At 40.1% G+C, this 12,964-nt stretch overlaps 1 protein-coding gene across 2 annotated transcripts; it reads left to right on the forward strand.

The window, feature by feature from the left end:
* The first annotated feature begins 98 nt into the window (after positions 1-98).
* Positions 99-12,964, forward strand: mier3a (mesoderm induction early response 1, family member 3 a). Of its 2 annotated transcripts, none has more exons than XM_053645358.1 (13): positions 99-543; positions 3,113-3,137; positions 3,854-3,999; positions 4,087-4,221; positions 4,975-5,095; positions 7,545-7,618; positions 7,968-8,037; positions 8,278-8,420; positions 8,596-8,677; positions 8,760-8,854; positions 10,010-10,137; positions 10,891-11,036; positions 11,668-12,964. In XM_053645358.1, exons 3-13 carry the CDS (start codon positions 3,901-3,903, stop codon positions 12,063-12,065), a joined length of 1,491 nt encoding a protein of 496 aa, XP_053501333.1. In that variant the 5' UTR covers positions 99-543; positions 3,113-3,137; positions 3,854-3,900; the 3' UTR covers positions 12,066-12,964. The 2 variants fall into 2 exon arrangements, with proteins under 2 accessions (XP_053501333.1, XP_053501332.1); XM_053645357.1 differs by lacking the exon at positions 99-543 and adding an exon at positions 2,159-2,181.

A 12,964-nucleotide genomic window follows, 5' to 3' on the forward strand; every position in this document is an offset into this window, starting at 1 on the left:
GGAATCACGCTGTCCGGTGCTCAGAGGAGCAGACGACAGGACAGTTAATGACATGGCTGTCAGGACTAGTTTAAAAAGTAAGATATATAGTAAAGATTGGGAGAGGGAAAGGGTGATTATGGAGTGGATAACATCCATACATCAGAAATGTGTGTGCACCATGGTGTCCTTGATTCCCATACAAAAGCTGATAAAAAAGAAAAATCACGCCCCTGCGTCACAGGGATGATTGGGTAAACATGTTTCTGTTGCACCGCTCAGGAGTCCATTAATGTCTGGATTAATGTACATCTTGCATCACATAACATTGATTATTTTCCTATATCAGCAAGGCCTGTAGTGTTTTATTCTTTCCCTATTGACAGGAAGCTGTTTGCTGCATTTGATTTGATCATTCCTAGACTCCAACCAGGAAAATCCAAGGAAAACACCTCCTCAACTTGAAATTCCTACTTGTCAACTTGGGACAGTCTTCTCAACTACGAGTTCCTTCACAATTTATGGAGTGATGGCAAATCAGCATGGCATTGTACAGTATCATAAGTAAACAAAGTATAAATTGTATATATCCCAGCGCTGCCACAGCTGGGCCCTTGAGCAAGGCCCTTAACCCCTTTTGGTCAGCTGTATAATGAGATAAATGTAAGTTGCTCTTGATAAGGGTGTCTGCCAAATTTAAATGTGAATGTAGTTGTATTTCCAACCGATTTCGTTTGACTGAAGACAAATTGAATAACTAACTTACTCTCAGTTAATGAATTATTGTGATTAAATTTACCACTTAAGTAATTAAATGCTTAAGTTATTCAGCTAGTGAATCCTGGATGCACAGGTAAATAAAAGGTATATTTGTACTGAATCCTGGATGCACAGGTAAATAAAAGGTATATTTGTACTGAATCCTGGATGCACAGGTAAATAAAAGGTACGGTTGTACTGAATCCTGGATGCACAGGTAAATAAAAGGTACGGTTGTACTGAATCCTGGATGCACAGGTAAATAAAAGGTATATTTGTACTGAATCCTGGATGCACAGGTAAATAAAAGGTACGGTTGTACTGAATCCTGGATGCACAGGTAATTAAAAGGTACGGTTGTACTGAATCCTGGATGCACAGGTAAATAAAAGGTATATTTGTACTGAATCCTGGATGCACAGGTAAATAAAAGGTACGGTTGTACTGAATCCTGGATGCACAGGTAAATAAAAGGTACGGTTGTACTGAATCCTGGATGCACAGGTAATTAAAAGGTACGGTTGTACTGAATCCTGGATGCACAGGTAAATAAAAGGTATATTTGTACTGAATCCTGGATGCACAGGTAAATAAAAGGTACGTTTGTACTGAATCCTGGATGCACAGGTAAATAAAAGGTACGGTTGTACTGAATCCTGGATGCACAGGTAAATAAAAGGTATATTTGTACTGAATCCTGGATGCACAGGTAAATAAAAGGTACGTTTGTACTGAATCCTGGATGCACAGGTAAATAAAAGGTACGGTTGTACTGAATCCTGGATGCACAGGTAAATAAAAGGTACGGTTGTACTGAATCCTGGATGCACAGGTAAATAAAAGGTACGTTTGTACTGAATCCTGGATGCACAGGTAAATAAAAGGTACGTTTGTACTGAATCCTGGATGCACAGGTAAATAAAAGGTACGTTTGTACTGAATCCTGGATGCACAGGTAAATAAAAGGTACGTTTGTACTGAATCCTGGATGCACAGGTAAATAAAAGGTACGGTTGTACTGAATCCTGGATGCACAGGTAAATAAAAGGTACGTTTGTACTGAATCCTGGATGCACAGGTAAATAAAAGGTATGTTTGTACTGAATCCTGGATGCACAGGTAAATAAAAGGTACGTTTGTACTGAATCCTGGATGCACAGGTAAATAAAAGGTACGTTTGTACTGAATCCTGGATGCACAGGTAAATAAAAGGTACGTTTGTACTGAATCCTGGATGCACAGGTAAATAAAAGGTACGGTTGTACTGAATCCTGTTGGCGGCGTCGAACGTTGCAACAAACCGTGAACCGCCCGTGCGTTTAAAAGCTTTCAACCAATCAGCAGCGAGCACGAGAATACGTTCATTCTATTGGTGCACTGCGGCAATCCGGGTTCCAGCGTAAAAATCCCGTTTAGTATCCGAAAGGTACCAATATGGCGGAGGTAAGACTGCAAAAAAAGATGGGCTAGGCTACGTTTGTTTAACGTTAATTTCTCGTCTCGTTGACCGGTATTATCGACCATTTTCTACTTCATTATTACAATCAACGTCTTGTCTTTACGAAATGCTGGTTTTGTTTGAAAAAGAACGGGTTTCGACGCTATACAGACGGCCGAACGCTGTTCGGGGTTTTAGGCCGGGCGTCGGTGTTCGGCGTCAGCTTTGCTAGCGAGCTGTTCAGCGGCTAGCTGGTTGCTAACTAAGCTATAAGCTAGGGATGCTTCTGCGTCTGTTAAATGGTTAGCCGTTTTCGGTTCTGTAGATAGCCGTAGTTGCTTCATCAATTATTTTTATTTTATACTGCTGTGTGTTTTACGCGGTGAGACGGTGTTAGTCGAACAGCTGAATTTTTTTCTGTAAACTCACTGCTTGAAAAGGTTATTTGGAAATTGTTTTATTTGGTAAATATTGTAGTGTTTTTATCGAGCGCTAGCCTGCTAGCTGGATCGCCTCAGCGAAGTGACGACATCTGATGGCAAAATCGTTCATGTAAATTATGTAATAGTAAGTCGATTCTAAATTGGTTTCGGTATGTATAATACGGTTTCGGACCTCGATACAAGCGCGCTGAATATCCCCAAGTTGTAAAATAAATTTAAAAAACGACTGTAAATAAGTTAATAGCTAGTTTTAAAGCGAGGAGTCATCAGATGTAACTTGTATAAATGTATAAATGACCGCCATCCATTCGTAAGAGCTCGGTTCACTTCTGACCTCAGGGGTTCATTTGAGTGTGAAATCATTCTCATACGTATTTAAAAACAAAACCTATTAGAACTAATTTCACCTGTGTTTAGGAACATACCTGCCACATATCTGGTCGTTTAAATGATATGATGTGATCTAACACTCTTCCTTGTTTTGTTTTTCCAGGCTTCCTTGGGAAGTACAAGCCCAGGTAAACTTTCTGTTTTAAACCTTCAGCTGAATTATTTGCTTTCAGTCATCTGTTGATGTAAAACGAGTAATCCTACAAGCACAATACAGTGACGCTGGATTGATTTTTAACCAAGCTCATTTAAAATCCCATGCAGTATATGAAAAGTACCAATAATGCAAAAGTGTATCGTGTGAGGGGGAAAATACAAATTCCCGGCTTGGTTTCAGTAACATCAGTTTGTTGGAAGATTTTTGATGTGATTTATTACAGCGGACATCTTCTGTGTTCAGCACCATAAATACGTCCCTCCAGGATGTTGTGATTTTTGCTGTCGCAGAATTTATATAAATTTTTTTTTTCAACTTTGCGGTTCATTTTCTGCAGATTTGGGCCAAGAAGCATCTTGCAAAGTGCGTTCAGTAAAAGCCCTCCTTCGATTCGTGCACATCGAACACGGGTACAGCTAAACGGTCTCATTTACCAACAGATATCACTGTGAAAGCCCGTGCGAAACGATTTCGACAATTCAAGTAGTTTTCAACAGCCAAAAAAAATTCAAGCAGCACCACAAGTTTTGAAAATGGCAAAATCGAATATTTTTTGCTGCAACAATTGCAGATAAAAAAACAAACAAACAAAACTGTGAAATCCTGTACGGACGGATTTAAGACCGCTGAATGCGGAACAGGGTTTTACTTTTTTAATAACTAAGCAGCATTGTCTTGTTTTGGCAGTTGGCTCTTTATCATCGGAAGATCACGATTTCGACCCGACAGCGGACATGTTGGTCCACGATTATGACGACGAGCACACTTTAGAGGAAGAGGAGATGCGAGAAGGGGCATCAAACGGGAGTTCTGAGATAGCAGATCTGGAGAAGGTCGAGCTTATTTGTTTATTTTCTCCATTACCGTGTATGTTGTGACCTCAATTAAACAAAACTTTATTTATATAAAATATGTAACAGGAGGGGAACATGCCATTGGAAGAGCTGCTTGCCTTGTATAGGTATGAACCATCAGTCAGCGCTGTTGGAGGTTCGAGTGCAGACAGCTCTTCAGTCGAACTGACAGACGAGTTACCTGACATGACATTAGACAAGGTGTGTTAAATGTTCTCTGATATGCTGAAATGTGCCAGTCTTTGCTTTTAGTTTGTTTTTACCATTTAAATTGCCTGAATAACGTCAAGTGTCTGTGTTGGGTTTATATTTAAGTTGCATGTTTGTTTTTTTTTGGGGGGGAGGGGGGGGTTCAGCCGTTGTAAATAGGATAGCACAATATATTGGGCATCATTTATCAATATTTTTAGCACAGTTTTGCAAACTGAACAAAAATTCTGCACACACACTTAATACACATTAAAATAAATTTTTCAGAAACACTTTGTGTGCACATGTTGATCAATATCACCCATAAATTACCAGACACGTTCATTAAATTTGTGTTTACCAAACAATGTTTCTACTTGACAGCATAATTGGAGTATAAAAGTGAAATGGCTTGTCGTGATTCATGATGTGAAGCTGATTGATAGTTTTACGTTGGTTACTCCTTTTATATGCACATTTACACACTGGAGCAAAATTACTGGATTTTCATGAGTACCAAATTTCTTGTGTAAATGCGTGTTCAGACAATTTACAGATAAATCTGCTTACCCAGCTTGATATATGAGGCCCATTGTTTGGTGATTATTATAATATTGGTCTTTGCATTGGAACAAGCTACAGTTTTGGGTTGTCTTCTGTGCGTGCTTATTAGTGAATCAATAAATCAGTCAGATTAAGTGTCGAGTCCATATTGTACAGCTTTAGTTGTAAGGGCATTCTGCAATTTCCATTTTCCTTGAACAGGAGGAGATTGCTAAAGATCTGCTGTCTGGGGATGATGAAGAAACCCAGTCTTCTGCTGATGACCTCACACCATCGGTGACTTCGCACGAAACAACCGATTTCTTCCCCAGAACTCTTCGCTGTAAGTCTAGTCTTAGGTTAATTTTAATAAACGGAATTTTTTTACAGCAGTTTCCACAGACACGTCCACACCGAATAATTGCTTAACAACTCGGCTCAGTACAGACGATCATGCCCAGGTATAGGTATGTAAACACCGTTCGTTTTCGGTAGTTGGAGTGCTGTGTGTTAAGAACGGGTGATGTGCTGGCTAAGCTCCGATCCCTCAGACGTCACGGTCTAAATAAACGGTCATGAGTCTGTAATGGAGATCCTGACATGGGCTCTGGAATACTTCGGTAAACCTTTCAGTCGACACCATTCACTGCTGCGTCCACAGATGCAAGTTAAGGCTTTACTATGCAGAGCAGAAGCCGTACATCAACACTGTCCAGAAGCTCCGCCCACTTCTCTGGGCTAGGTCTCATCTGAGATGGACAGTAGCACGGTGGAATCCTGTTTTGTGGTCCTGCAGCCAAAATAAGGCGACGAAGGCCCTGTACAGTTACGCAGATGAAGACATGTATAATGGATGAATGGGGGGAAAATTCTACTGGCTAAACTTAACCAAGTGGCGTCTTCACTCAGCGTCCAAACGCTTAATACGTGTTATTAAAAGAAATGGTGATGTTACACGGCGGTAAACAGTCGACTGTCCCAACTTTTATGGATTGTGGTGTTGTAATCAGATTTGAAATGAGTGTATATTTAAAAAAATAATTCACAAAGTAAAACATCAAATAATGTTTTTCACTATAGTTCAGGATTAATTGAATTGCAAAATGTTACTTTTATTTTTTGCATTTTCCATAGTTATTTACTGGGTTTTAAAAAACCTTTTAATGTAGCATTCAAATCTAAGAAAAGAAATCTGTATCGTCTGGATATGTTCGGTTAGTGGTTACTTCTAAATGTAAGGTCATAGGTTTTTGAAATGTGATTTGAGACGCAGCCCATGATGACAATGGCGTTTTAGAGAGACCTAACCAAGCTTGTCCGTCTGTCCATCTCCACGCTGCTGCTGCGTGACGGATGTTTTTAGACACGTGCTGGACAGGGGCGATTATCACTTGTACAAAAGGTGCCCAGACTTGTACGTGAACCTTGCTGATGTCGCATGTTGAGTATAAACCTGGTCTAATGGGTAATAGCAAAGTACACATTTTCAGGCTATTGTGATGGTATAATTGCCCGCAGATGCAGAAACAAAAATTGTTAATGCATTTGTTATAGTAGTGCTGATCATGGAACATGTCTTTCTTATCTTGTCTACGTTATGTCTCATAAGACCTTCAGTAATTATTTGGTGCCAGCATGATTTACTATTCAATAGGTTTTTGGTGTTGGGAGTAAAATAGGCTACACCTGTGTTGATGGGGAGGCAGTCTGTGACATAGGAGCCCTGGTTTATATAACATTTCCTGTTTTTAACCAAATTAGGCAAACTTTAATATTCAAAATCCTGCCCTAACTGCCAACACCATTTGTGTTGGGTTCATTGTAGCTACGCTGCATGCAAACATTAGCTGTAGTCCAGTTTTCTTCTGTATGGCTGTCTTGTGAATATTCCTAATCCTAAATTTATCCATACTGGGAGTTAGGATATGTTAGAAGCCATAATCCTGACCAGTTGAGGCGGTTTCATGTGAACAGCAAGCAGAGCTGAGATCTGTGATGGTGTGATAAATCCATTTTTGCATGCTTATGGCCACGATTCCTCAGCAGCTGTGTGTCTATCTGGTTATTAAAGCAGACTGAGGTCGTTCTTCCAGGCTTTACTGTATCATGTTACTTTTGATGCCAAAACTGACAGACAGGTAATAATGAAAATGTAAGGTCTGACAACCTCGTTGTAGTTTGTTAAATTGTTCGCTTACGATAGAAACAGATTGGCCTTACATTTCCCTTAATCTTGAGAAAACATAAAACATATTGAAAAGTACTTTTCCGTTGTTGTTGTTGTTGTTACCCGTGAAAGAACAATCTGTAACTCCTTACTCTGTATTTAATCCCTGGTCCTGGTCTCCAGGGAAGTGTAGCATGGCTGGATGTAAAGCCAGTTAAATTGTAGGTCCACTTGTGGATGGAAGGTTCAGCATATGCGGGAGTTTGCTTAACAGTAGTTGAATGTGCTGATTTGAAGTTATGCGTCTGGATTCCACATTTTGGAACACAAATGGATGGTTGGGCCACGTTTACATTTCCATCCGACAAGGAAAGATGGGTTTCTGTTGTATACAAAAATGTCATGGGCAACGACTTGCATTATTATAATGAATGTCTCCTTTATTCACACTTATAAAAGTAGAAGGGTTTGTGTGTGAGATATATATTTTTTATATATATATTTTATAGAGAGGAATGGCAATACTATCTAATTGTGAAATTGTCCAAATCAGTAAGGATTTCTTGTTAAGCAGTCTAGTAATAATAATTATTACTTCACTAAATTTCTTCTTCTGCATCTGCAGCCAACACTATTTATGATGGAGACAAAGAGTCTGAAGGTGAGGAGGACGGTCTGAACACTGAGGATTCTCGAAAGGTGAGCCCTGGATTTCTCAGGAGGCTATCTAATGTAATTACTGATTAAAAATCCTGGCTGAAATCCAAAAGGCAACAGTTGGCATTCTTTCCAACGCAAAACTACTCCAGGCTTATCAAAGCTTTTAGATTTCACTACAGAACCATTATTTTCATTATAGATAAAATAGACATCACCGCTGTACAATGTTCACATGCATGTGGTATAGATTGGATGAAAACTTGGATATTACTGTGATATTAAGTAATTGTTTGTTTCTAAACAGAATTAAATGTCATGATAGTAACAAGTATGGCTGTTTTGTATTGGTAAATAGTGTGTTGAATTTTTTTCTCTCTCCTTTTAACAGGAAATAATGGTTGGATCTCAGTATCAAGCTGAAATTCCCTCCCTTACCTCTTATAATGAACACGAGAAGGGTAAGTTGACAAATTTAATGAAAATCCTCAATCGTGAACGGTTTGAGAGATTCATAGGGTGTCAGTAGGGGTGTCATAAGGTTGTGCTACAAAAGGTGGAACGGTACATAAAACCAGAATTTCGGTTAAAAACGAGCGACCCTTGTGGAACCGTCATGCGGCTTACGATTTAAAAATACCAAGTTCATGCGATATTGAGTTTTCCTGACGCACTTAACACGATTTTTGTTAAATCTCCAGTTTACGAGAATGATGATCAGTTACTGTGGCGGCCCGACGGACTACCGGAGTCCAAAGTGAAAGACTTTTTGCACGAAGCCACCTTTTCGTGTGCTGGTGCCGCTATACGGGATAGAAAAGGTCTCGTTAAAGACAACGAACAGGTAAGCTTTACAGTTTTACTTTAGAGGTTGAACATGCATCAAGTTGTTCATCCAAGGAATCAACCCGACTGAGCTTCTCTGATGAAAAACAGTAGACGTCTTTACTTCGTTTAAAAGGATGTTTTTGAGCTGGTGAAAACTTTTAAAAAAATAAATCATTCCTTATTTCCTGCAGGCTTTGTATGAGCTTTTAAGATGCAACTACAATGTCCATGAAGCTCTTGAAAGGTATCGCAGCAAAGAAAAGTCCTCAAAGGGTATGTTGGCTTGCGTACTGTTAAACATCACCGTGTGTGTGGTACAGGGGCAAATACAGAACTAACGCACATGTGCTTTCAGATGAAACACTCCCGTGGACTGAAGAAGAATGCAGAAACTTTGAACACGCGCTGCTTTTGTATGAGAAGAATTTCCACCTCATTCAGAAACACAAAGTAAGACGAAGACCTTCGCCACTGGGGTTTTGAACAATGGGCTTCATTTACCAAGCTCTATACAAACTTATTTATTTCCACAAGAACTGTGGTGTATATTTCGTAAAATCCAGTGAGTAGTTAAATACCTCGAGAGCTCCTGATTTTGTGTAAAAGGAGACTCGCTAACATGAACCTTATACGTAGATTACATTCTCGAGTTTAAATAACAAACATGTCACTTGCTCACATGAAATTGATTCACAATATCGTGAAGTCTAGTCATTCAGTGGTAATGACGTGAAAGAAAGCAGTCCATAACAAATCCATGATAAATTAAGTCGAAGAGCATTGGTAGCTGAATTGCTGTAATTACTGGGAGATTTTAGTCATTTTCTTGCCTGTTGTCATTTTGACATTTTCAGCTTTGTCTGGAATTTTCTGGAGTTTTGTGGGATGCATTAAATGCAGTTCCTCTGCTGTGAACAAGTATGGTCATTTACGGGTGACTTAACAGGCCATTTATCAACTGAAATGTAATTTGGTTGGAAATTGTAGTTCAGTTTGGCCTATGAAAACATTTGCACACGATCATGCTCAGTAGAGTTGATGCAAGCACACGCTTGGGGCAATTCCATAAAATGTAAACGTTACTCAGGAGGAATTGCGTTGTAAGCATAGGAGACACGGGGCTTTTAAAATCGTTCATCTGTGTCTATATTAACTACTCTGGGGGTATTAATATCAAGGTATTAGTATCAGTTATCTATGAAAATACAACGGTCAGTCCTACAGAGTGCTCTAACCAGCCGCACTGCATCACTGTGATGTTTGTGTTCGATCGGTCTAGTGCTGGAAACTGCAGTGATTTTATCAAACGAAGTGTTTGAAGATGAATTCTTTGCTACTGTATGACAGTTACTACACTGTTGGAGTTCTCCCTAAAAACCTGTCCCTCTGTCAGATCCATAGCTGGTACATTGCTACACGTGTAGATGAACGCCTGTCTCAGGTTTTGAATACTTGACTGTACGTTTTTGGAGTGTTTGTATAAATGCAAAGATTTATTGACGTTAAATTTGGGCAGGCAAGGAGTCCTGTTCAATCCAATACGAGTGCACAAGTCCCCAACACTGGAACTGCTCTTTACTGGTATTTTTAATTGGTTTTGTCAAGGTACACACGAGGACTGTGGCAGAATGTGTTGCGTTTTACTACATGTGGAAAAAGTCCGAACGCTTCGACTTCTTCGTCCAACAAAACCGGTTTGGAAAAAAGAAGTTCAGCAGCTATCCTGGTGTAACGTGAGTCTCTCATGTTCATTCTGACTTGAAACCAAGGAAGAAAATTTTATACACACACGCAACCAGTCAAAAGTTTAAAAACACTCATTCTTTATTTACATTTTTTCCCCCACATTTTTAGAAGAACAATAATAAAGTCATGAACTCTGGAGTAACACAAACGGAACTATGGGAGTTATGTTGTGATACTAAATTATTTTGGATTTTTTTATTTTATCATCAAAGTAGACACACTTTTTACCTAGAATTTCCAGAAATGTATTCTTGGTATTTTCTCACCCGATTTCTTGAGGAATTTCCCTGAGATGATTTTTAACAGTATTGAAGGAGTTCCCACCGACGCTGCACACTCATCTCCTGCTTTTCGGAATACTTCACTCCGAGTCGTCCGTTTACAAAAATGAAATTTTTTTGTAAATGAAATGTTAGTTTTCTTATGAAAGAAATGAATGTTGGCACAATTATATTTTTGTCAACAACACATTTAATCCTACACCTTCAGATCAGAAGATTTTTAAGATCATGAGAAACATTTCAGTCGAGTGTCCACAAACTTTTGACCGGTAGTGTACATGTCTGTATATAGTTACGTTTAATGTTGTAGAAAAACTGCGAAACATTGTCTCCAAGTGTGTGTGTGTGTGTGTGTGTGTGTGTGTAGAGGGCTTGGTAGAGACTTCTGGACATTTTTCTTGCATCGTCTTGTGGTGTGTTAAAATTCATGCCGATGTGTTCTGACTCCTGGTCCTGCAGGGATCTGATGGACCGGCTGGTGGATGAAGCCGAGGGTCTGGTGGACAGCTCGGGCTCTGTCTGCTCCAGCAGCAGCGGCAGGATAGAGGCCTCAGCTGACCAGCAGCTCAATCTCCTCAACTCCATCACCGCCAGCGACCTCTCTGGTGAGTTCATGCCACCACTGAGTCACAGACCAGGTGCTGCATGTGTACCCCGACCCCGTTCCATCACAAACCAGAGTTTGCACACTGCTTATAAACCTAAACCTTTTAAATTAAGTCGGTTAATATTGAGATCGTAATTATTCGTCCAATTTAGGAACCATATTGTTTTAATACTCTTTATCGTTTTATTGTTGAAAAGCAACACACAAGCTTTCCTTTCACGTTGTCCGTTATGAGTAGATACTAAATCAACTTAATAAACTCGTAACGTGCGCACCCTTTCATTTTTCAAACTTTCATTTGCTGTTAGTTTTTGCTACGCTTCCAGATCTCTTTAGCCAAAAGGAAGCCTGAACTACATCGATTTGAATTGTACACACACACGTTCTTTAGACAAGAGTGTATATATAATGTAACTAATTTGAAAAATAAAAAGCGTTAATTTTCTAACATTTTAATTCGGTATCCCGTCGCCACAATAAGTATCCTTTTAACAAACGTAAAAAAATTTTTGAATGTCTGATTGTAAGTCAAGGTGGGCTTTAAGGTGTAATTAATCATCCGATTGGTTAACTTCCCATGAGAGAGATTGAGACTTGACCTAGATCATCTGATCATCTCTATCCTACAGCGTTAACCAGCAGCGTGGCGTCAGTGTGCAACCCGAGCGACGTGGGCTGCCTGGACTCGTATAGCTTCTCTCCACTCGATGGCCTCCACCGCGCTTCCCTGAGCCACAGCGAGCCGCTCGGCTTCTCCGGCAGCGGAGATGGAGACTGCCTCAACCTCCTGGACGCTGGCTTCTACCATTCGGAGCTGGGGCAGCTGAACGTGTGTGGTGAGGATTGCGAGAGGCCTCCAGCTAAGAGGCTCAAGATGGGCCTGTCCGAGCCATTCCTCAACGAGCGCAGCATGGCCGTGGACTTCACCAGCACCAAAATGGCCGTGTCCGTTACTGACTTCAGCGATTCAGGCAGCTACCTAGCGAGCCACGCGCTACATCAGCACACGGCGCTGCAGTCTGAGTGAAAACAAAACGCCTCACACAACTGCACACTCGGACCATGTACATAGCCGCTCACTGGAAATTCTATTCCTTTTGGTTTTTTTTACTTTTTTTTTTTTTGTGTGTGTGTGTGTGTGTGTGTGTGTGTGTGTGTGTGTGTACAGAATCCTTTTTTACTATGACATCAGTGATGTCTTATTGTACAGACCTTAATCTTGAGTTCTCAAGAGTTAATAACAGCCATTTATTTTCAGTCCATAATATTTTGGAACGTGTCCCGTGTCCTGTCCGAATACTGTGGTGGGGTGAAAAGGTCAACGTTCTTCATGATCAGTAGAGTTCCCACAGGAAAATGCAGAAACCTTTTTTTCGTCTCACGTGTCCTGCAACTTAACAGCGATCTCTGCTGTGGCGCATCTTAGTACCGGAGATCTGCCGAGCGGTACCCACACCCTGCATCACGTAGCGTTTACGTGCGGACTCCGAAACGTTTTGAAATGGGTTTTATTTGGCGCAAAAATATTTTCTTTTGGGGGGGGGGGGTTGTGGAGCCACTGTGCCTCTTGAAGGAGCACTTCTCTGGGCTGCAGCTACCTGCGAATGTTCATCTTTATTATCCATGTGCATTCCGGTGGCCCTGCGATTAATGCTTCAGACTCTGTTTTGAGAAATCCATATTACAGTTCCTTCAACTGCTCCTCTTTATTTTATATCCAGTCACTTGATTTATTATAACTAATATTTATACATTTTTATCAGTGATCAGTAATTATCGTTTTCTCCCATCATATTGGAGTACTTTTATTTTTTTGAGATCTTTTCATCAGACAATAGGAAAAGTGCTCTACAGTTTGATACATTTTTCTTTTAATGTTTGTTTTGTGTTCTTGTTTGTAGTGGTTGATCACTTTTGGGGGGGGGG

This window comes from Ictalurus furcatus, chromosome 16, assembly GCF_023375685.1.
Source record: "Ictalurus furcatus strain D&B chromosome 16, Billie_1.0, whole genome shotgun sequence".
Taxonomy (NCBI): domain Eukaryota; kingdom Metazoa; phylum Chordata; class Actinopteri; order Siluriformes; family Ictaluridae; genus Ictalurus; species Ictalurus furcatus.

Bases quoted from the DNA above. Each gene is read 5' to 3' on its own strand.
- mier3a (XM_053645357.1), top strand. The intron at 8,421-8,595 runs GTAAGCTTTACA...TATTTCCTGCAG, and splicing joins TCGTTAAAGACAACGAACAG to GCTTTGTATGAGCTTTTAAG. The intron at 8,678-8,759 runs GTATGTTGGCTT...ATGTGCTTTCAG, and splicing joins CAAAGAAAAGTCCTCAAAGG to ATGAAACACTCCCGTGGACT.